General features: G+C 38.3%; 2 protein-coding genes across 2 annotated transcripts; one reads left to right on the top strand and one right to left on the bottom strand.

The window, feature by feature from the left end:
- The first annotated feature begins 4,124 nt into the window (after positions 1-4,124).
- Positions 4,125-6,353, top strand: LOC132164160 (L-ascorbate oxidase homolog). The gene is made up of 3 exons (XM_059574596.1): positions 4,125-4,468; positions 4,606-5,718; positions 5,833-6,353. Exons 1-3 carry the CDS (start codon positions 4,221-4,223, stop codon positions 6,131-6,133), a joined length of 1,662 nt encoding a protein of 553 aa, XP_059430579.1. The 5' UTR covers positions 4,125-4,220; the 3' UTR covers positions 6,134-6,353.
- Positions 6,354-21,817: 15,464 nt separating this feature from the next.
- LOC132164175 (L-ascorbate oxidase homolog) lies at positions 21,818-23,968 on the bottom strand. The gene is made up of 3 exons (XM_059574613.1): positions 23,682-23,968; positions 22,448-23,560; positions 21,818-22,331 (listed from the first exon to the last, which is right to left on the bottom strand). The coding sequence occupies exons 1-3, from the start codon at positions 23,927-23,929 to the stop codon at positions 22,031-22,033; spliced, it is 1,662 nt and encodes a 553-aa protein (XP_059430596.1). The 5' UTR covers positions 23,930-23,968; the 3' UTR covers positions 21,818-22,030.
- Between the last annotated feature and the right edge of the window lie 558 nt (positions 23,969-24,526).

The raw sequence follows: 24,526 nt of genomic DNA, 5'->3' as shown, positions 1-24,526 counted from the left end.
TTCCTCATTTTCGCCTCATCCCACAAACAGAACACCCATTCAACATAACGATTCTCTTAAATGATTTGTTGCAAGCACCCAAACTTTCCCATACCCAACCAAATATGATTGGGCATATCCTTCTAGAGATCAACCAATTTGCATACTATAGCAACACTAGGGTTCATGCTCATGCGATTTCTGTCTCTATTCCTTGAGAGTTCCCGGCAAAGGTCGTCCGAACCTTCGTTTATCTAATTCACAATCTTTCGTCTTCCGTTCTTTCTGGCATTTCTCTTTGGTGCTCCCAAAATCGAAAGCGAAACCCCCCAACAAAATCATCCATAGTCAGTCCCTTCACCACATAAATCCAAAAACCCAACAAAGTTACAAACTATACGAAGAAAAGGTAAATCTGTTGGAGTCTGGTTTCAGAGAAAGAAGAAAAGTTGCGGGCTAAAAACAATAAAAATGGTGTTAAAAATAATATTTAAAAGAAGTAGATAGTTGAATAGATAATCTGTTGGAGTTTGTATTGAAAAATTAGTAGCTAAAATTCAAAAATATGAATTTTGAGTAACTAAAATACATATTATTGCTGGAGATGCTCTTAGGCGAGTTGTAGTAGGAGGTGGGTCTCAAAGATGGTGAGACACCCCATGTGAGACATACCCACATAGTGCAGGTTAGAGGTAGCACCATTGTTGTTGCAGAAGTGTTTGACATCCGGTCTTTTTCAAGAAATTTCTCTCGAGTTCCCATAGACAAAGCCAAATTGTTAGAACAATTTACCATGGGTTGGGGGATTATTCGAATGGTTGATCATGGGCCAAAGCAGTGTTTCGACGTACTCGTAAGGAATGGGAAGAGACAGGCATAAGAGCTTGCTGGAGTGGGCTTACATGGGATATCTCTGATACCCAAGTCAGTATATTCGTGAAGAGGAGAGGGGAATACTATTGGAGAATAGTTGAGAGATAATGAGAGTCCAACAAAAGCATTTTACCTATTGTTGGCCCCTTTTTATAGGTGATGCGCTGTAGCAGTCATTTGGGTGGCATGTTGTGGTTGGAGGTGACGTCACATCTCTTGTTGGGCCTTTGATAAGGAATGTGTTGTAAAATTTTATTATACTTGCAAGAGCACGAACCATACAAAAGTATAGTCTAGCAAGCATGCACAAAGTCAAACTCAAAGGGACTTGTGTAAATGTAGGAAAACTAATCAAATCTAAACTAAATAATCATAATCTAGTTCAACAAGAAGGTGATTGTCATGTAATAAAAAATAAAACTAAGCATGCAATTAAACTAAACAAGAAATAATGGAAATAACAAACTATCATAAGAAAAGAATCAAGGTTTTGGAATCCACGTCATTAATTCACAATAACATATATTCCTGATCATTGATTTTACCTAAATGCGTACATAATAATCTAGAAATCAATCTTATTACCATAGAAGATATCGATATTGAAACCCTATACAAAAAAATCTAAAGCATGCTCTTCTTTGCTCAAAATTTTAAAACCAAACCATCAATTATATCTGTTAAGAACAAACAACAAGAGATATTTATCGAATTTTGAAATAAAAATTAAAAACCAAGTATTCAATCAATTAAGATGATCCTAAATCATGAGAAGAACACTATTGAATTGATATCAAGAATTCCATTGTTATCAATTGAGGTGAAGCAAGATCAATTTAATCATTAAAGAAAAAACCATTCTAGGTGAAATCAAATCTCATAAATAAACGTTGGTATTCATTAAAGAGCCTTCATCCTCAACCTTAGTTGAGGATTTTAGCCTCTCATGGAGTCAATGTACATGGAAGAATATAAAGAAAAAGATATGAAAGGAAAAGAATGAACGTGGATATCAGAAACACATCCTCCTTTGCAGCTGGTCTTCGCCTCCATTAAATCAATGTTTTTTCTTTTGTTTGGCCTCCGCTTCATGAATCCCCCATTTCCCACGATTTTGCTATCTTTTATAACCCAACCCCAGTAGAGAAACCCTAAAATGAGAAGGAAATTTTAGATGGAATTTCCCCATATTTTTGGGTTCATATTGCATGGCAATTTTGGAATATTAAACGTCCAAATTAGGAAAAATGCCATATGTGTTAGCTCAATCCAATGCTTGAGTCCAAAGTTATAGTTAAAACACTGATACATATATAGAATGACTCTCAATCCAAAATTGAATCAAACTTTTTTTTTTTTTTCTCTAATTAATGAAATTTTGATTGGCTGCTTTCCTTGATTGACTAGGCTCAAGTGCATTCTGTAGCCTATAGGTTTTCAAATTTAGGTTGGGTACAACTCACTTCATTTGGAGTTTGTCCTCATGTCTTGGATAAAGTCCATTAGCATATTAATGATGATTGCGTTATTGAGCTTAAAAAATACTTTTAGTACTTAAAAAGTTGTGCCAAACAAAAGCTAGCCTATTTGGTAAAAAATTTCAAAATTACTTACTGACTTTTTTACTTTAAAAATGGCCAAAACACACTTTTGAAAAAAAGCTTAAAAATGTTCATTTTGCTAAACAAAAAAAAACTTTTTTTTACTTAAAAACTCTATTTGTCAAACACAATCTAAACATGCTTTAAGCCTCGGTTACCTATAAAACATAGATAATTTATAATTAGTCATGAAATAACATAACTCGAAGACTAACAATGCACATATAAGAGTAATTTAATTAATATATTTATGCACAAGAGAATGATCGGGTTTCATAGTCTTAATCTAGCGACATTCATACCAATCCATAAAATTAGTAGGTGTATCCATGTCTAATGGTCATTGGGCCAGGTATTTGGGTTAGGCGGCCCAATGGGACTACCAGGTCTAACGAAAGAAAACATGCCGCCCCCCACAAGTGAAAGTAGTCAAAAGAAGGAACTTTGATTGATGTCGTTCGAAGCACCTCTCGAATTCTTTCCAGTGAAAATCACTGTTTGAACAATTGAACATCATTTTCATCATGCTATGAACGGGGTGGTCGGCCACCCCAGGTTGGGATGAGAGCATTTTTCCCGAACTCAAGGGGCCAAATAGGGTGGTCAAAACCTCTTCCAACGGGTTTGGGGGACTACCCCTTTGGCCCCCTAATTTGGTTGGAATGGAGTTGCGAGCCAACTCTAATTTTTTTTCCTGTATTTTTTTTTTTTTTAATTTTTTAATTCTTTTATAGGAAAAATGGGGTTATTTTCATCCACTAAAAATTCAGTACGTATGTGGGTCATTTTCCATTAAAGATGATAAAAATGACAAACGAATGGGCAACATTGCAAAAGTCAAAAACTTCGTGTGCGCATGTCAAGGGAGAGAGGATTTATTGCTACTTTTTAAACATTGAAGACAAAATCAAAAAAGTACCTATATTTAGGGAGGGGAAAAGTTTTCTAAAACGGTACATGTTCACAATTAGTTCTCTTTAGCTATATTTAATTACTTTTGAACTTACTCATGGAAATTATTTATGAAGCTCCCCGAAAAGCTATGAAACAAATAATCTTTAGTATTATTTGAATATACAAACATTAACTATTAACTGTTATAGTACAAGAAAAGTTTCACACTAAAAACTAATATTGAATTCATGAACTTCCCTATATTTTACATATACATAATTATATTAACCAAACATGTACTAGAAGCAGTTTTCTTTAATCTCATTTCCCTTTTTAAGTGTAGTGAAAACTTCTAAAAAACCACATGCAAGAGACTCGCTTAGTTGGGTAACAAAGGGAACCAAAAGTGTTGCCCTTAACATTATTTATTATAAAAATGTTTTATCTTCCCTCTTTCTTTCTTCTAGTATTTATTTGGAAGAATATTTATATAGTTTCTATTTCTTCTCTTTTTTCCTTATAATTTATTTCAAAAAATATTTAAATAATATAAGAAAAGGATAAGAGAAGTTAAAGGAGTTTTCTAAATTTAAATAAAATCTAAGAGAAACTACTAATGAAACAAATTGAGAGGAAGGACGGAATGCAAGGGGCAAGAGAAAAGGGTTAGCTCAGAGAAGATTGCGGGAAGTTTGAATGGTTGAGAAATTTTCTGTGACATGTATAAAACGGAATGGGTGGCCGGTGGTCGTGAGGACGCTTGAAGAAGACCGAGTATCTTCTTCAGAAATAGGGACATATAGAAATTAAGTAGGCCAGAAAGGGTTGGTCAGAGGGACAGAGACAATATAGTTAGATAGAGAGGGGAGAAAGATGGGCGGGGTGATGTTTATATTGATGTTATGCCTCACAGCTGGGGCAATGTCAGGGGTCCGGGGTGAAGATCCATACCTCTTCTTCACATGGAACGTCACCTATGGCACCATCTCCCCGTTGGGAGTCCCCCAACAAGGCATTCTCATTAATGGACAATTTCCCGGACCCAATATCAACTCCACCACCAACAACAACATTGTCATCAACATCCACAATAACCTCCATGAGCCATTCTTGTTGACATGGTACACTTTCAAATTTCTTTACCTTTTTTCCCCTGTTGTCATGTTCCGACAAACATGAAGCATACAAATTATATATATAGCTAACATTTTCTCTCTTCTTTTCTGCGAAAATCGGCACTGATGTTTTGGTTTGGCAGGAGCGGCATTCAACATAGGAAGAACTCGTGGCAAGATGGAGTGCTTGGAACCATGTGCCCGATTCAACCTGGGACGAACTACACCTATCACTTCCAAGTCAAGGACCAAATTGGAAGCTACATCTACTATCCCACCACTGCCATGCATAAGGCAGCTGGTGCCTTCGGTGGCTTGCGCGTGAACAGCCGCTTGCTCATTCCTGTCCCGTATGCTGATCCTGAGGAAGACTACACCGTCCTCATTGGCGACTGGTACACCAAGGGTCACTCCACGCTCAGGAAATTCTTGGATAGTGGTCGCTCCCTAGGTAGGCCGGACGGTGTCCTTATCAATGGCAAATCTGCTAAGGGCGACGGCAAGGATAAGCCCTTGTTAACCATGAAGGCAGGCAAAACCTACAAATACAGGATTTGCAACGTTGGGCTTAAGAATTCTCTTAACTTCAGAATCCAAGGCCACACCATGAAACTGGTGGAGATGGAGGGCTCTCACACAGTCCAAAACACGTACCAATCCCTTGATGTGCACGTAGGGCAATGTTTCTCAGTTCTTGTCACTGCGGACCAAAAGCCCAAGGACTACTACGTGGTGGCCTCCACTCGGTTCACAAAGAACGTGCTTAGCGGTAAAAGTATTATACGCTACATTGGGGGAAAGGGCCCGGCCTCACCTGAGATCCCTGAGGCCCCTATAGGTTGGGCTTGGTCCCTTAACCAATTCCGAACCTTCCGCTGGAATCTTACTGCTAGTGCTGCCAGGCCCAACCCTCAGGGCTCCTACCATTACGGTGCCATTAACATTACCCGCACTATTAAGCTCGTGAACTCCGCCAGCAAGGTTGACGGCAAGATTCGTTATGCTGTCAATGGCATCTCCCACATCGACCCTCCCACCCCACTGAAGTTGGCCGAGTACTATGGAGTTGCAAACAAGGTTTTCAAATATGACACCATCCCTGATGACCCATCAGCAGTTGGAGGTGCACCCAAAGTCACTTCGGCACCGATTGTGTTGAACATGACTTTCCGTAACTTTATCGAGATCATCTTTGAGAACCATGAGAAGAGCATCCAATCATGGCATTTGGATGGATACTCCTTCTTCGCTGTCGCGTAAGTCATCGATCTCTACACTGTTAATTCCTTCCTTGATTAATGCTTTTTCAGACATACGGGTCGGTTGATGATGACTTGTGATTTTTGTTGACTAATAAAAATATATAATAGCATTGAGCCTGGGAGGTGGACCCCAGAACGCCGAATGAATTACAATCTTCTCGACGCTGTAAGCAGGCACACAGTCCAGGTATTCCCCAAATCATGGGCAGCGATCCTGTTGACAGTCGATAATGCTGGAATGTGGAACATAAGGTCCGAGATAGCGGAGAGGCGCTACCTTGGACAACAGCTCTATGCTAGCGTTCTCTCTCCTGCACGCTCGCTCAGGGATGAGTACAACATTCCAGACAATGCCTTGCTCTGTGGCATCATCAAGAACTTGCCCAAGCCCCCACCGTACGTCATCTAAATTGACCTCACCCCTCTGCCATTCCGCTGCACACACTGAAAGTACTGGTAACAAATTTGATGGAATGGAGTGGCTGATTTTGCTTGTATCAACCCTTTCCAAAATACAACGCAATATATATGGTGATATATTTTATACTGTCCCAATAGTGTTCCTTCGATGTAAGTTATATCATAATTATAATTTCATAATTATGAAATTTTCTTCAACGAATATTTTACTTTCGTGAGGAAATTAAAGCTAATTAAAGGCCTAATGAGTCGTCTCTATTAGTGCGAATTTTTTTATTGAAACCTATTGCAATGGCAACAAAAAGGTCAAAAAATGAAAAAGAGAGTGAGGGTTGGGCATCGACCGATCTGTGGTCAGAATTGCCAATTAAAACTTTTGATCACTAATTTTCCTTCCGAGCCGACTTGCACCCCAAGGGGGTTCAGAGTCGAGTTGGCACCAGCAATGCCAGCTTTTGGATGTTGGAAGTGAGCCTAGTCGACACATCTTAGATTTTAATTCCTGAATATAAAAGTCTTAATTTTAGAGATTAAGACTATATTATAATATTTTAGGATTAAATACACTTCAGTCTCCTGACATACACTACCAAAAAAAGGCCATTTCTTCACGTGGCAAACAGTGTTATTTTTTTGCCACGTCAGTAAATGCTGACGTGCCAAAAGTGGCACGTCAACAAATTATTTACTGACGTGTCAAAAGTTGCAAGTCAACATTTACTGACGTGTTGAAAACAACACGTAAGTATTTCCTGATGTGTCATAATTGACACGTCAGTAAATTTGAACCCAATTTAATTTGACATCATTTAAAAATTAATAACTAATTGATTTATTATTTACTGAAGTGTCAAATACAGACACGTCAGTAAATAATGACGTGCTATACTGACACGTCAATAAATTTCTGACGTGTCATTTTGGAACGTCAACAGTTAGTGACGTGTCAAAGTGACACGTCATTAATTATTGACGTGTCAAAGTGACACGTCATTAATTATTGACGTGTCACTTTGGCACGTCACTAACTATAATATATATTTAGATTTTATATATATAAGATAAAATAAAAATTAAGAGGCTAAAATAAAAATAGTTGGTAATTTGGGGGCTAAATTATATTTTTCGCCATATATATTGTGTGTGTGTGTTTCAATTGAACCTTATTATACGCTTTCCAAAATTTCACGTGTGTTAAAGAGAAAAGACGTTTATTAAAGATGACTTTTGAAAAGAAAGAATAGATTTAAGATGGAATCACGTTATTGCCATTAATGTTGCATGGTGATATTAAAAGGGCAAATGCTTTTTTGCATTCTCCTCGCCATCTACTCACCATATCCTCTCTCTTGAATATTATTTATTATTAAGATTTTAGAAGAGGGAAGATGGTGGGAAGATAGTGCAGAGAATGTATTGTAACAAATCTCGATTAAAAGTGGGTTAGAGTCTCTGGTGATTAATTAGAGATCCCAATATTGAAAGAAAAGAATAAAAGTTAAAGAGAAAAGTCGAGTGGTTAGAGTCCTTTATCAAGGTGATTAGAATTCCCTAATCGAGTGGCTAGAGTCCTTTTTCCTCATTCAATAAAAAAAAAAAAAAAAAAAAAAAGCTGCTAACCGTGGAGTTAGTGTCCTCTAGAAAGTTGAGGGTTTTGAGTCCCTGAGAGAAAGGTAAGAAATAACTGAAGAAAGAAAAAAAAAAGAAAAAGAAGAAGATTCAGCTTTGTAATTTGTATATGTAAATGTATAATGAGATTTCTATGATTTACAGCTTTATGATCTGTTTTACTGCTTTGCTATGTAGTTATATATATGTACGTATCCACTTCATGGTATAAGACGTGAATTATATATATATACTCTAGGTTTAGCTCCACACTTCACACACTTTCCCTTCCGCCTCTCTCTCATCCGCTAGTCTTGATGTCCTTCACTCCACCGGCGCTGCCACTCCCTTGCCCACGCTGCAGCGCTACCACTCCACCTCCACCCAAACAACTACGATCTTTTCCAGTCATGCTGCTTTTGCAAGTGCTGCCACTGCTATTGGACCCATGCCACATAGTCGAATCTGCTAGTTTTGAGAGGGACGATATGTTGGGTGATCTGTTTGATTTTTTTTTTCATCTGGTGTGTCTGATTTGTTGGGTTTTTTTTGTTTTCTATTTGTTTGGTTTTGATTTGTTCTGATCTATTTGGTTTTGAAGTTTTGTTTTCTATTTGTTTGGAGAGAGACGAGAGTGACCTTGGGTGATCTGTTTGATTTTTTTTTTTTTCATCTGGTGTGTTTGATTTGTTAGGTTGTTTTTGTTTTCTATTTGTTTGGTTCTAATATGTTCTGATCTATTTGTTTTTGACATTTTGTTTTCTATTTGTGGGGCTTTGTTTTGTTGGAGAGAAGGGGATCTTGGAGAGAGACGAGAGAGATCTTGGGTGATCTGTTTGGTTTTGATATTGGTGTGAAATTTTGTAGGGATTATTTCTTCGGTTGGTATGGAGAGAGAGACGAGAGATGCAAATAAATTAAAAAATAATAAACAAATTCGACAAAAAGGCTGATAATTTTTTAAAATACAATTTTTTTAAAAAACCGGTCCGAATAACCAGGTAGAAACTGGAACTGACCGGTTAATTGAGAACTGGTTACCCGATTCCGCTTTTCCAAAATCAATAATCGGGGTAACTAGTTTCGGTTTCCGGTTTTGGCCAATAATCGAGAACCAAGACTGGGTTGACACCTCTAAAAAAACTAACATTTTTTGTCTCACTGAGAACCCTTGGACCGAATTGCTGTGAGATGCATATTGGGTGCCACCTGAGACTTGGAACTGAGCACTGGTTTCTTCCCCACTAGCAGCGGTGTTGGCCGCACGAAGTGAGCGGCGGCCCGATGAGGACCGCTTGTGGCTAAAAGCAGCGGTAGCCATGTCTGGGCTGTCTGTGGGTTGGACGAAGCCATGGCTCCCTGCCGCTCGGCGCCATTTGGGGCCGCGGTGGCCTTGCACGGCTGCTGTATGGAGCAAGCGGCGGCCCATCACGGCCGTCTATGAAAGGCTAATGTCGGCAGCTCTAAACGAGTTGCCTGTTGGCGGGATGAGACGACCCACTCCGGTGGTTGCCAGTCTCAGATGGCTGTTTGGGTAGCGGCCCTGCGTGGCCGGTGCATGAGGGATCAGCGCATGAGGGAGGGCGGCGCATGGCGTCGATGGCGACTAGGGATTAGGAATGGGCGGCTGTTTGGGTAGCGGCCCTGCATGGCCGGTGCATGAGGGATCAGCGCATGAGGGAGGGCGGCGCATGGCGTCGATGGCGACTAGGGATTAGGAATGGGCGGCTGTTTGGGTAGCGGCCCTGCGTGGTCGGTGCATGAGGGATCAGCGCATGAGGGAGGGCGGCGCATGGCGTCGATGGCGACTAGGGATTAGGAATGGGCGGTTTAGGGTTTTATTTTCTGGGTAGGGTTTCTTACCCGTATAGAATTAGGTCATGTGATTTGGGCCATTGGGTATGGGTTTATTTTTAACCCAAGCCCGGTCCAGTATTAAAAAAGAAAAAAAAAAAGAAGAACAAATCGATCCGTCCTAGTAGTATAATTTTGGTCCCGTCCATTAGAGTAGCCCATCCAGATTCAAAAAAAGAAGAAGACACATTTGGGCCTTGCGGGATTAGAACCTGGGCTCTCAAGGTAAAAGAGCCTAAGACACTCTCTTAGACCATTAAACCATGCAATCTCAACATGTTTAAATATTTAAGTTATTCATCATGTTATTTAATTAAATTATTCATGCTTTTAAATCCATGGATTTTGGAATATATATATTTTTTCCTTGTGATTTATATTGTTTAGTATAACTTGTTGCTTGATGCCTAGACTTAAGAATAATTAAATAAATCGCATATGTTGGTGAAAGTTTATGATAATATCTCGAAAATTGTAATGTCAAGGGAAGTTTTTGCTAGAAAAGTCTTGGGATTTAAGAGTGTCCATTGTGACCCCCTCACTTTCTTGGGAATGTTGCTTACCTGGTTGTATTTTGGGAATGTTGCTTACTTCACCTTCATATTGTTTTGTTCTTTATTCTTGAGAACTTTATTTTGGCATCTATACAGTTTTTAGATGTTAATAAAGTCATGATTATCATAATAATTTTAGGAGAGCCACATCATCCCGATTTTATAATGATAATTACATAAATATAATATATGTGAACTTTATAAAAAAAATTAACATCATGTTTTAATTAATTCATAAATTTAATTACTAATCCCCACATTGACGTTTTTATTTTTATAACTTAATTAGAATAAGATAGTAAATTTAACATTGAAAATAAAATTTCTCTTAGACCCATAGGTACGAAAAATTTTATTTTTTAATATTAAATTTATTAGTAAATTTCATGTATGATGTAACCTTTGCCCACAGGTAGGTTGAAATTTACTATTAAATTAGCATTAGTTAATTTAAATAAAGCTAATTCATATCATTAAAGTATATTATTTTTGTTGGTCATTGAATGCATTCCTACTATTTTAATTATTGGTATTTTATGTTTCAATACTTCATAGTGATAATATTTTCTGATTGAAAAGAAAATATACTTTTCACTTTGGGGGGATTCGAGTTTGAATTGGCACTTCGTGTGGACGAATCAGCTTCTCCCACGGAATCAAATACGCCACATGAGATTATTAAACATGAACGATTAGAGTGATTTAATCGCTTAAGTTTCATCGTTCATGAAATCTCATATCAACGAAAGTATTAGGGTTTTATTCCTTAATGTTTTAGGGCCAAAGAAAGGTCGTTGAGGAACGTTTAGTGAGTTCCAATAAGGCTTTGACCAACACCCTAATAGAAAGCTTTGAAGCAAAACCTTTTACAGTTTAAAAAACGTGCATATGCATATTATTGAAATGAGGGACATAACAAGTCATATTAAGTCCCTAAAGGTTGAGTTTTTTGAGTCATTTTGGTCAATTTAATTATGAACTCTCTTATTAAATATGGTATTTTTTCAAATATTTTGTAGCATACATAAGGATAACTGATCAATAAAGAAACTTTTGATCATATGTGTTCAAGAAGAAGAAAGACTAAGATAGGAGAATCCATAAGTTACTCATGTAAAGGGAAAGACCTTGATAGGCAATCATGCCCAATAGTCAAAGAATGAGAACAAGGTGCGAACAAAGTGTTATGGCAATTAAGATACTTGTTTCTCATGCAATAAGGAAAATTACGGGCATATAAAGAATGATTGCATCAAATATTATAAATGACTTGAAATAAAGGTAATCTCACATATCTACTGTGTCATGAATCTCTTTTATTGACTATTCGAAATACGGTGTGGATTGAATTTGGTTTAGCAATACAGATTGTCAACATTATGTAGGGTTTTCTAAATAATACATGTTTATAATTGGAGGTTGTTGGGACCTATAGATTAATTTTGAAAATTCAGTTATGTTATTTTGAACTTAATAATGCTTTATATATTCCACAATTTTTAGAAATTTAGTTTCTGTTTTAGTTTTATTAAATCAAGTTTGAACATTATTGAAATTTTTTTGGGGTGGAATATTAAATTGATGGCCTATTTAAAACTGATCTAGATCCTAATTTTTTAAAATTAATCATTGCATATAAATGTTGACATAAAGCGGAGTCTTGTGAATAAGAAAATCCTCTATGTTATGGCATTGGAGATGAGAATATATCTTTACGAAGAGAATAAAATGTCGATAAATGATAGAGTTTTTAAACTCTTGAATTTTACTATCTCTGGTATTTACATGGATTGCATTAAGGAAAAGCAGGCCAACTATACCACTAAAGGTGCCAGCAAAGGGTTTTTGAGATTCTTGAGATCATGTACACTGACAAGTGTAGAAATTTTCCATACTTCTTGCCTAAATGGTTAGAGATATCATATCTCTTTCCGTAATGACCATAAAGAGTTTATGTATCTCTATCTTCCAAATTATAAGATTGGGGCATTTAATGCTTTCAGTATAAACAAAACAAAAGGAAGTTAAGATTGTAAGATCTGATAAAGGCAGAAAGTATTATGGTAGGGACATGAAAATGAGACATGAAAGGTAATACTAATATTCTATTCTCCTTATGGAGTGAATCCTTGAAAACCGATGTGTATATATTTAACTAGGTTCCATTCAAGATTGTCCCTACGACACCTAAATTAAGGAATGAATGGAATCAAGTTCAAATTGTTTACACATATGAAGTTGTCCTGCTAAAGTGAGGATTTATAATCCACACCTAAGGAAATTAGATTCAAGGACAATTAGCAAAATTTTATAGGCTATGCAGTAAACTCCAAGGAGTTTTGTTTTTACTGTCCTTCATTCAATCCTATAATTGTTGAGTCTAGAAATGCAAAATTTATAAAGGATGCTCCTTCAATGAAGGATATTTGATTGTGCTTAGGAAAAATCAAACTGATTACCTTGAACCACAATTGATTTCAGATTAGTCAACTCATGAGGAATACGTTCAGAATGAACCTACTCAGACTTGGCCAAATGCAAAGGAAGTAGGATTAAGTAGATCCTCTAGAATAAGGTAACCAACAATCCCTAGTGATTATGTTGTATACTTTCAGGAGTTTGATTTCATGTCGGACCTAAGGATGATCCAAAATTGTTTTCACAAATCCATGAGTAGAGATAAACTTCACATTGTGTTTCAATGCCATGTAGGAATAAATGAAATCATTGGCTAAAATTCAAGCCTAGGATCTGATTGACTTACCAAAGGGAGTTTGTAGCCATAGGTTGCAAACTCAGTTTACAAAACCTAAAAGTATGCTTTTGAGTAATGTTGAACAATATAAAGCTAGACTTGTTGCCTGTCTTCTTACCCAAAAGGAAGGCATTGATTATCATGAAACCTTCTTTATAGTGTCTGAGAATGAATCATCTAGGATAATCATGGTACGAGTGGCTCATTTTGAATTAGAGCTACATTAAAGGATGTGAAAAATAATTTTCCGGAATGAGGATCTTAAGGAGGAGGTTTACAGAAGACAACCTAAAGGTTTTATTGATAACAATCAGAAAGCTTGCAAATTAATTAAGGATATCTATTAATGGGCTAAGATAGGTCTCTTGTCATTGGTATATCAAATTTCACAATGTTATTACCTCATATGATTTTATTGAGAATTTTATTGATCAATGTATATACCTCATGGTTAGTGGGAGTAAAGTTACCTTTCTTTTAATCCTATATATAGATAATATTTTGCTTGTAAGAAGTAATCTAGGTTTGCTACATAAAGTTCATCTCACTAAACTTTGAAAATGAAGGATTTGGGTAAAACCTCTTATGTCATTGACATAGAGATTCAAAGAGACAGAAATGAAAGAATATTAAGAATGTCTCTGAAGACCTACATTGAAATTTTTTTTGAAGAGATTCAGAATGAAGAACTATGAATTTTCAGTAGCACATATTATTAAATGAGATAAATTCAGTATAGATCAATGTCCTAAAATGTATTGGAACAAGGGCAGATGAAATATATTCCTTATGTATGCATATGTCTACATTAGACCTGATATTGAAATGGTAGTTGGACTATTGGGTCAATGGAGAGCTGCAAATATAGTATTGTGGAATATGCAATGAGCCAAGAACTACAGCTTAACTTAAAGATACACTTACCATTTGGTGGTGTTTATTTAGATTTGATTTTTACTAAATGTGTAGATAGTAGAGAGTCAATTTTAGTATATATTTAAATGGCTATATATTGGAGATGCAATAAGCAGACTATAGTTGCTACGTCTACCATGAAAGCAGAAGTCATTACATGCTATGAATTCATTACGTAGGCATTATAGTTGAGACAATTTTGTTAAAGGTCTCAAGATTGTCGATTTTATAGTTAGACTTATAAAGATCTTCTGTGATAATTCTACTTTAGTTATCTTTTCTAAGAATAATCAGAGTAGAAGTACAAGTAACTATATCGACATAAAGTATCTCAAAGAGAACATTAAGTGACATGAAGTCTCTATTGAGCATATAAGTATTGAATTAATGATTGTAGATCTCATGACTAAAAGTTTACCGGTAAATAAAGTATGAAGTCATGTGGAATATATGACACTCATTAATTCATTTGTGCTTAGTTTCTCTTTAATTGGTCTATGGACATAAAGTTATAAATATTTTTATGAACATATATGATGGTTATCCCTGGGGATAAAATAAAGTTGGACCCGCATGACTTTTATGAAGTTCATTAATAAATTTCGTCATCCATAAAATACTCATTTAGGGAAGTATTACACATTGTGATTGATGGAGGAAACGGCTTATTATATAATGGTTTTACCGCCATGATTCATGTGTAGTATTCCTTGTGTGAATGGGAGGATTTCATAAATGGTTGGAATAAATAAAGTAATGGTCATATTATAGAACCGAACTGTATAAGGAATTTATGTTTCATGTAAGGGCTAAATAGGAGAATGTAAGAAAATCCTTATGAGGTATGACCTTTATGTTACATTTTTTTATTATAATTACGGTTACGTTAATCAAGTGTTTTATTCTAGCCAAAAGATGTTATGGAATTCTAAAAGATGTTATGGAATTGATTTTATTGAGTGATTTTGCTCCTTGATGGGAGGAGCAAAATAAATAACATTTAAGAAAAAGGGTCCCTAACCTACCTATAAAAAGCCTTGTGTATTCCATCATTTGGCACCAGTAGACATAGGTTAGAAGATCATTTTTCTAGTTTGTTTTATCTCAGGTTCATATTGTTGAGAGGTTCTTAATACACTTGAGCAACAATGGCTGGAGGTAATTCTAAATCGTTTAATTTTTGTTGCATACATTATATCATAATTTAGTTTATATGCTTACATTAGTTTCCTTTTCATTTCAAAACAATGTTAAATCATATATTTGTTATGTGCACCCTGACCACAGTGGCTCTTCTAAGTTTCAACAAATCAAAAAACTTTATGGCTTCCTTAGTAGAACCTTGTTCATGTCGGATCTTTTAATGTTAGGAAGAACAAAGAATAGTGATCACTTCTTAGATTCACTTCTTAGATTTCTTGCATGTAGTTTAATTACTTGTTGCAGTGTGTTTGGAGCAAGGTTCCCCAAATTGATTATGAACCTATTGTCAAGGTTATTTAGTGTTGTGATCCAACTTAATTAGGATAACCTTGATCAATTAAATTTTTGGTATATATAGTTGAACTTGTGTGGATCGCTATGTACGGATGGCAGGCACACATGTATACAAAACTTGACCTTATTGTCTATAAATTTATGTATTATTGTTGACCTTGGAACAAATTGTTTACAGGTGACCGGTCCAGTCATGTAAGGGTGGTGGTCACAAAATGTTGCATTACCAGTGCTGCGGATCACCCGGGGTAGGACTCAGTCCGACCACTTGTGGTGGCTTGACATTGTGTTTCATTGGGGCACTAATATTGTATTACAGGTCCTACAGTCTAGCGACCCACCGCTGCACAATTTGACAATTACAATAGCGAGTGAACAAAATTGTACACTGAACATCTTAACATCATCATCACAACATATCCCATATCAAAAATCTTGCAGCAGAAACATTTAATCAATAAACATCACATAACACATATAGCTGAAAAAATAGGCATCATTGTAAAAGTTTGCTTTGTACTTTTAAATGACAAAAGACATAAGCTAGACAAAAGTGCCACAAGCGGCACAATACCAAATACATCATAAGTTTATATACACAACAAAATTGATGTTAAAAAAAGGGTAGACTAATGATTATTCTAACAAAACAAGAGGTATCCCATTGCCTCATCGATTGTAGCCCAAGTACGAAGCCACCAGGTCATCATCTACATCCTCAGCACCTGCAACAAAGATGTCTATTTGATTTTTGGATTGCCATAATAATATAGGCCCATGTGTGAGTTTACAATCTCAGTGAGTATAGAATTTTTGACATTTATCAATGAGTCAACTTTCATACAATTTTGTACCATTAGTTTACAATAAGAGCTATGATAGGTTTCAGAGTTCATCAAAGCAAACCATAATTGACAAAGTAAACATTATAAAAAAAATAAGTCTTTACAACATATTACCTTAACAATAATTAATTTTTATATATATCCCGCACTACAAATATATACATACAAATATATCTAAGCCATTGTCTATCCTTTATATCTTAATACTCAGCTACACATATATACAGACAACACACAACTTATTAAGTGAAACACATGCATACGAGTATATATAAGTGAGAAATAGTTCATAAACATCAATTTCAATCTCATGAAATACCTCTTATAATTATCAATACAAAACTTATGCAATTCTTTTTTTTTTTTTTTTTCATACATCTCATTTATTTTCATTTTTGTTGGATCATGGATCATCTCCCTCTAAGGACCAATGAGGAACAGCAACCCTTTTTTATAAGCGAATCTGAGAAGCTGAAGAGCCTGAGAAACTGAAGAGTCTAAAAAGCGGAAGGAGTCTAAAGAAGACGAAAAGGCGTCGGCGCCTTGGAACCCTAGAAGACACCTTGGGAACGTGCGCATTAAATGCCGCAGCAGGCGTGTCCCATCGCCTGCAAACAATGATGTGTGGTAGTTGAAAAGACAGCCATTTCGTGGCTGGCACGTGGACGTATACAGCTGTTCAAATTGACTAATCGACTCATCCTCAGACAAATCGAGCGTCTCGGTAAAAAATTGGTGGGACAAATCCCGCCAGAACTTGAGTCCAAAATTAGGGTTCTCCTCAGAGGCCTCGGACGTAATGTAGTTGGGAGTCGGACATCAGAAGATAGATCCATTCTTCAAGAACATAAAAATTTCCATAGTCATTCCGACCAGAAAATTGGGGGGTAACTATTGGGTCATGAATCATCTTCCTCTGAGGCCCAAGATCAAGCGAATATACTAATTTGTCAAGCCCTTGGTCGACTTAGCCTAAAGAGGTCTTGGGCCCCCAGTTCGAGACGTAACTCACAGGCTAAGATAGTCAAAGGCCGAAGGGCAAGTTTGTCGTTCTACCATGAAGATACAATCGTATTATCCAATGCCTAGATCATTTTGATCTATTAACTGATAAGATGACCGAGTCCTACTCGGACTCCCTAACCGAGCATCGCGCAAAAGCTATAACGTTCATCCCTTGATCTTAGGCTACTAAGATCATGGAACAAACAACAAACCTTATCCCTCTTTCAAATATTTGCACAGCCGATATCAAGGGATAAGATCCCTAAACGTGTGGGGGATCAAACTCCTCTCATGCCTATAAATACAAGTTACTTACCAATGCTAAGGTAATCACATCTATACACTTTATTTGGGCATCTTCCTCCACCATGCCTCGGGTGGTGTGATCACGTTGCCCAGTCAGTTGAGCATGGGGTACAAAAGCCACCAAGGCAGAGAAAGGATTCCCTAGAAGATCACCTTCAAGTTTAGTAAGGAGATAACCCACCGACCATCTGGCGCTGGGAGGTTGCAACTTAGACCCGCTCACGGCAAAATCGCCTTGAGTTACAAACTCTTGCGCGTTAGGAGCAGTTATAGCTCGAGCACCACTCGGGCAAGGTGCCTGAGAGCTAGCATCAGCTTGCATCTCTTTCTGCGCCTCTATAACCGATGGTCTTACCAATTCGGCTACAGGAATAATAGGCTCAAGCCTTTCGTCCTTGTTCCCCACCGAGGAGTCTGAGCATACCTCCATTGCAACCTCCTCCAGGATGCGATTGATGTTAGGACTCGAGTTCATTGGAGTAACCGACTCCACATCGATTACAGGAGTCGGGACATTGGCAGGCTCGGCTAAAGGAACCGACGAAAAGGGGGTAGAAGAAATGGGCCAGAGGTAGGCACTGGCCGGGCGAACAAAATGCTTAGAGCCCTTCTTCCTTTGTGCTGCCAAAAGTTGGGCAACCTTTTGCTTGCCCACAACAACAGCATTTGGGGACCTTGCCAGCTCGATCACCCTGACCTTTTTGAGCATTGGTTGCTCGGCCCCCTCAGGCTCATCAACAAGCTTCAAAACATGAGTCTTCGAGGGCTGATCTCCTGGATGCATGTTCTTCTTCATAGGCGCCCTCTTCACATCCCTCTTAATCGGCCTCACTACCGATTGAACCCCATCCGGACGGGGGCTCTTCATGGCTTCAGGCACCGCACCTTCCATAGCAGGAGTTGGTCTCCTTACGGCCTCAAATACCCTACCCTCCGAGGCAGTCTGTTTATGCGTGACCTCGGGCGCCACATCTCTCGGTCTCTTTGGTTTGCCGAGAGTGGACCCGGGAGACAACACCCTAAACCCTAAAATATTTCAACTTGGCCGAAGTGACCAAGGTCTTAAATAGAATAGCACTCTCATGCTCTCAGGCCCAGGTCGTAACCGTGTTCACCCAAGTGTGCTCCTCTAGAGACAACATTGGTTCAAGACCAGCGTCATCCACTGGGAAACTCATTTCCTGAGGAACCCTCGGACCTAACACCCTTTCTGAAGCGGTAAACTCTCATTGTCCCCGAGCAAAGAAAAATTTATTCTTCCATGCTCGGCTGCTGGTGAGAGTTCTTTCAAACTGCAGTAATTTGCCTCGTCGGGCCTGAAAGTTGTAGAGCACCTCAGTCCTTGGGTTCCTTGTGAACCTGTACGCTGACAAGAATTCCCTGATAGGCAGGGATTTCCCTTCCCCCAAAGCCATTGGCCACAAGATTACGCAGCCAAAGAAAATTCTTCAAGCAATGGGGACGATCTAGTGAGGAGCCACATTCAAGTGACTCAATAACTCCCGAACGAGGCTCGGGAAGGTTATTTTGAGACCTACACGGAACATCTTCTCGTACAGGCAGACTTCATGCTCCTCGGAGCTCACTATGGTGCCTTTCCGTTCATCATCAAACTGAAGCGTTACCGACTTCAGCATGTAACAATCCAGCCCAATTCTCCTTTCATCCTTCGATGATAAGGCAGCCTTCCACATAGCAGGGTAATAACCCCCGCCGTCCGAGCCAGAGCCTTCTCCGTCACCCATAAGGTAAAGAAATTGAGGGTATAGAGATCGAGGAATGCAAGGATAAGAGTGACATATCAACAAATGAGTCACTGATAGTCGAAGACGATCAACTGCAGGTTCGATAAACAACAATAACAAATCCAAGTACTAGAGTACTGGACTGTCAGGATGGACAAATTGTTCACAAATAAGGAAGAGAAAGGGTTCAATTGATTGATACCCTGAAAAAATACTACCCTCAGAAAGAAATATTGGAAAGAGAAGTTAGGATGAAAGCAAGCCAATTTGGGTGTTGAAAAAATTGCGCACCTTCACGAGCGATAATGGTGTTTCAGAGGGATTAGAAAATAGAAAATGAAAAATGAGGAAGATCAACCCCTTTTTATAAGCGAATCTGAGAAGCTGAAGAGCCTGAGAAGCTGAAGAGCCTGAAAAACTGAAGAGTCTGAGAAGCGGAAGGAGTCTAAAGAAGACGAAAAGGTGTCGGCGCCTTGGAACCCTAGAAGACGCCTTGGGAACGTGCGCATTAAATGCCGCAGCAGGCGCGTCCCATCACCTACAAACAATGATGTGTGGTAGTTGAAAAGATAGCCATTTCGAGGCTGGCATGTGGACGTATACAGTTGTTCAAATCGACTGATCGACTTATCCTTAGACAAATCGAGCGTCTCGGCAAAAAATTGGTGGGACAAATCCCGCTAGAACTTGAGTCCAAAATTAGGGTTTCTCCTTGGAGGCCTTGGACGTAATGTAGTCAGGAGTCGGACATCAGAAGATAAATCCATTCTTAAGGAACATAAAAACTTTCATAGTCATTCCGACCAGAAAATTGGGGGGTAACTGTTGGGTCATGGATCATCTTCCTTTAAGGCCCAAGATCAAGTGAATATACAAATCTGTCAAGCCCTTGGTTGACTTAGCCCAAAGAGGTCTCAGGCCCCCAGTTCAAGACGTAACTCACAGGTCAAGATAATCAAAGGCTGAAGGGCAAGTTTGTCGTTCTACCATGAAGATACAATCGTATTATCCAATGCCTAGATCATCTTGATCTATTAGCTGATAAGATGATCGAGTCCTACTCGGACTCCCTAACCGAGCATCGCACAAAAGCTATAATGTTCATCCCTTGATCTTAGGCTACTAAGATCACGGAACAAACAACAAACCTTATCCCTCTTTCAAATATTTGCACAGCTGATATCGGGAGATCAAACTCCTCTCATGCCTATAAATACAAGTTACTTACCAATACTAAGGTAATCGCAACTCTTGCTATCTAAGCTTTATGGTTGCTTACATTTTTTTTTCTCAAATCCTTGACTTAGGCATCGGAGCATCCCGCCGGGAAACCATCGGGGACTCTAATCTTTGTTTGTTCTTGTGTACAAGGCCGACACATCCTCGGACACTACTGTGCAGATTGTGCCACGTCATTTCTCGGAAAACTGTGCTCTAACAATTTCTATTCTTTATTATGTCTCTCTGTGAACTTGTTCCTGATGGCTTCTTAAGGACATGTTTTTCACTTAACATTTATACTTCCTTGATGGACTTGTCGTTTAGTAGTGATGCTGAGACTTGTCTGAATACATATTAATCTTTTATTCTCTTTTCTTTGTTAGTGCGCATTATCATGAATCATGATGTATTCATAAAACTAGCAATTAATACTCGCAACCATTCAACATTCAACATCTTTTCTTAACACAGTTCTTTTCTTTTTTTCTTTAGAATCTTAACACATTTCTTAATATATGTAAAATCATCAAAACACACACACACATATCATGCTTTTAAAACAAATAAAATATGTTAATGTTCTCGGTAAGTAAGATACTAATTAGAATATCCTTGATGAGAAGGATCCCCAACTCAAGCACACAATATTGCAAATCACCATTAGACTCATACCTATAACAAAATTCTAACTTTGGTAGAATCCATAGTATTCCAAACACCTAAAGCACTCAACTTTCATGAAAACCTAAAGCACTCAACTTTCATGAAAACCTAAAGCAAACTTAGGGATAATCATAAGCCACAAGCCCAATTAACCCAACCCATAGACAAATCTAGGGTTTGCAACAAAAACCCCTAACTTGACCCAAACCAAGAAAAGTTAGGGTTTCAACTCTTATCTTGATTGAACAGAAAAATCAAAGTTCCACACGATGAATCTCCTACCTAAACCCTTCATAAGAACCCTACGGAAATTTCTAGGATTAAGCATTATCTCCATAAAGTAAACTAACTTGTAGAAAATTCTAAGTTTTAGGTTTTTACCTGAATTGAACGGTAGAAATCAAAGATCCAACCTAAAGCTTAAAAATAAAGAAAAAAATGTTCTATCTCCAAGCTTCAAAATGTAGATTTGGACAATACACCAACATATCAATAAGAGACTCCACTTTCTTAATAAAAATAAATCATAATAATTGATATATTATAGAATGTAATGTCGAACTTCACTTTCATGATCAAGACAAGTTTAGGGAAGTGGACATGTTTATCTTTTTCTTATAGGTAGTGAAAATTATAAATAGTGGCAAAATAATGATGAGGATTTACCAGAAGGGACACAAATAAAAATAAAAATAAAAGATAGTCATTTAAAAAAAGTAAGTAGTACAAAAATTCGACGCCATGTTCAAATGGTTGACGTAAGAGCAGCAACGATCTGTTTTTCCAACACCTCTTATTCCTTTCCATCGCGTACACCCTGCTTAAAAAATGCTTACGAATTACATAACTAAATGGTTTGTCGTCTCTCACGATCTCTGTCATTGTGTGAAGCGGCTTAGCATGGAGGTGGATAAAATCTTATATGCTGTAGGGTGGGGGCTTGGGCAAGTTCTTGACGAGGCCACATAGCAAGGCATTGTCAGGAATGTTGTACTCGTCCCTGAGCGAGCGTGCAGGAGAGAGGACGCTAGCATAGAGTTGTTGTCCGAGGTAGCGCCTCTCCGCTATTTCAGACCTTATGTTCCACATTCCAGCATTATCGATTGTCAAGAGGATCGCCGCCCACGATTTGGGAAAGACTTGGACTGTGTGCCTACTTACAGCATCAAGAAGATTGTAATTCTTTCGAAGTTCTGGGGTCCACCTCCCAGGCTCAATGCTATTATTTTTATTAGTCAACAAAAAACACAAGTTGTCAATTACTCAATCATCATCAACCGTTTGAAATAGCAATCAAGGAAGAGCGCATAGATGCATTAATTAGTAGCTACTTACGCGACTGCGAAGAAGGAGTATCCATCCAAATGCCATGATTGGATGCTCTTCTCATGGTTCTCAAAGATGATCTCGATAAAGTTACGGAAAGTCATGTTCAACACAATCGGTGCCGAAGTGACTTTGGGTGCACCTCGAGCTGCTGGTGGGTCATCAGGGATGGTGTCGTATTTGAAAACCTTGTTTGCAACTCCATAGTACTCGGCCAGCTTTAGTGGGGTGGGAGGGTCGATGTGGGAGATGCCATTGACAGCGTAACGAAGCTTGCCGTCAACCTTGCTAGCAGAATTCACGAGCTTGATAGTGCGTGTAATGTTAATGGCACCGTAATGGTAGGAGCCCTGAGGGTTGGGCCTGGCAGCACTAGCAGTGAGGTTCCAGCGGAAGGTTCGGAACTGATTGAGGGACCAGGCCCAACCGACAGGGGCCTCAGCGATCTCAGGTGAGGCCGGGCCCTTTCCGCCGATGTAGCGTATAATACCCTTACCGCTAAGCGCGCTCTTGGTGAACCGAGTAGAGGCCACCACGTAGTAGTCCTTCGGCTTTTGGTTAGCAGTAACAAGAACTGAGAAACATTGCCCTACGTGCACATCAAGGGATTGGTACGTGTTTTGGACTGTGTGAGAGCCCTCCATCTCAACCAGTTTCATGGTGTGGCCTTGGATTCTGAAGTTGAGGGAATTCTTAACCCCAACATTGCAGATCCTGTATTTGTAAGTTTTGCCAGCCTTCATGGTGAACAAGGGCTTATCATTGCCGTCGCCCTTAGCAGATTTGCCATTGATGAGGACACCGTCTGGCCTACCAAGGGAGCGACCACTATCCAAGAATTTCCTAAGCGTGGAGTGGCTCTTAGTGTACCAGTCGCCGATGAGGACAGTGTAATCATCCTCAGGATCAGCGTACGGAACAGGAATCAGCAAGCGACTGTTCACGCGCAGGCCCCCGAAGGCACCAGCTACCCTATGCATGGCGGTGGTGGGATAGTAGATGTAACTTCCAATTTGGTCCTTGACTTGGAAGTGATAGGTGTAGTTCGTCCCAGGTAGAATCGGACACATGCTTCCAAGCACTCCATCCTGCCATGAGTTCTTCCTATGCTGGATGCCGCTCCTGCCAAGCCAAATCAAACATTAGCATTGATGGTACAAAATATACAGCGGTTATTCGAGTTTTTGTTGCATTTCTTGGATCATAAGTCACAAAAAAAAAAAAAAAAATCGAAAATGTGAACCATGTCAACAGGAATGGCTCATCAAGGTTGTTGAAGACATTAAGGACAATGTTGTTGTTAGTGGTGGAGTTAATGTTGGGTCCAGGAAATTGACCGTTGATGAGAATTCCTTGCTGGGGGACTCCAAGCGGAGAAATGGTTCCATAGGTGACGTTCCATCTGAAAAACAGGTAAGGGTCTTCACCGCTGACAAAAAACATTTTTGTAGCAGAGAGGCACAAAAGCAACAAAAACGTCACTTCTCCCATCTCTCTCTCTCTCTCTCTCTCTCTCTCTCTCAAATAAGCTTTGTCCTTCTTAGGCAATCTCAATTAGTCCCTAAAATGGAAGAAGATAGTTCTTCTACCGTCCTCACGGCGCCACATGCTTCCCTTTTATAAATGTCATTGACAACTTCCCAACCAATCGAGTTTCCCGTCATTGTCTCTGAGTTCTCCCTTCTTTTTGGCCCCTTGCATTACGCTCTTCCACTCATTGTTTTATTATTATTATTATTTTTTGACTATGTCATGCATGATAGTTTACCTTAAGTTAATCGAATATTATGATTGGCTAATATGTTGGTAGTCATAATATTCTCCCTACACTTAAAAATAAACATGGCATTTTATGTCGATTTTGTTTTTGTCGTTTCATATAAATTAACGATGTTTGCTTATATAAATGACATAAACTAAAAAAAAAAAAAAATGAAGAAAATTGTGGATTTTGTTTTTGTCGTTTCATATAAAATTGAAGTCATAACATTTAAAAAAAAAATTATATAAATGACATAAACTAAAAAACAAAAAAAATTGTCGATTTTGTTTTTGTCGTTTCATATAAAATTGAAGTCATAACATTAA

The sequence above is a fragment of the Corylus avellana genome, chromosome ca10, assembly GCF_901000735.1.
Source record: "Corylus avellana chromosome ca10, CavTom2PMs-1.0".
NCBI lineage: Eukaryota > Viridiplantae > Streptophyta > Magnoliopsida > Fagales > Betulaceae > Corylus > Corylus avellana.
The sequence above is the reverse complement of the archived record's forward strand: the minus strand, read 5'-3'. Positions and strand labels throughout refer to the sequence as shown.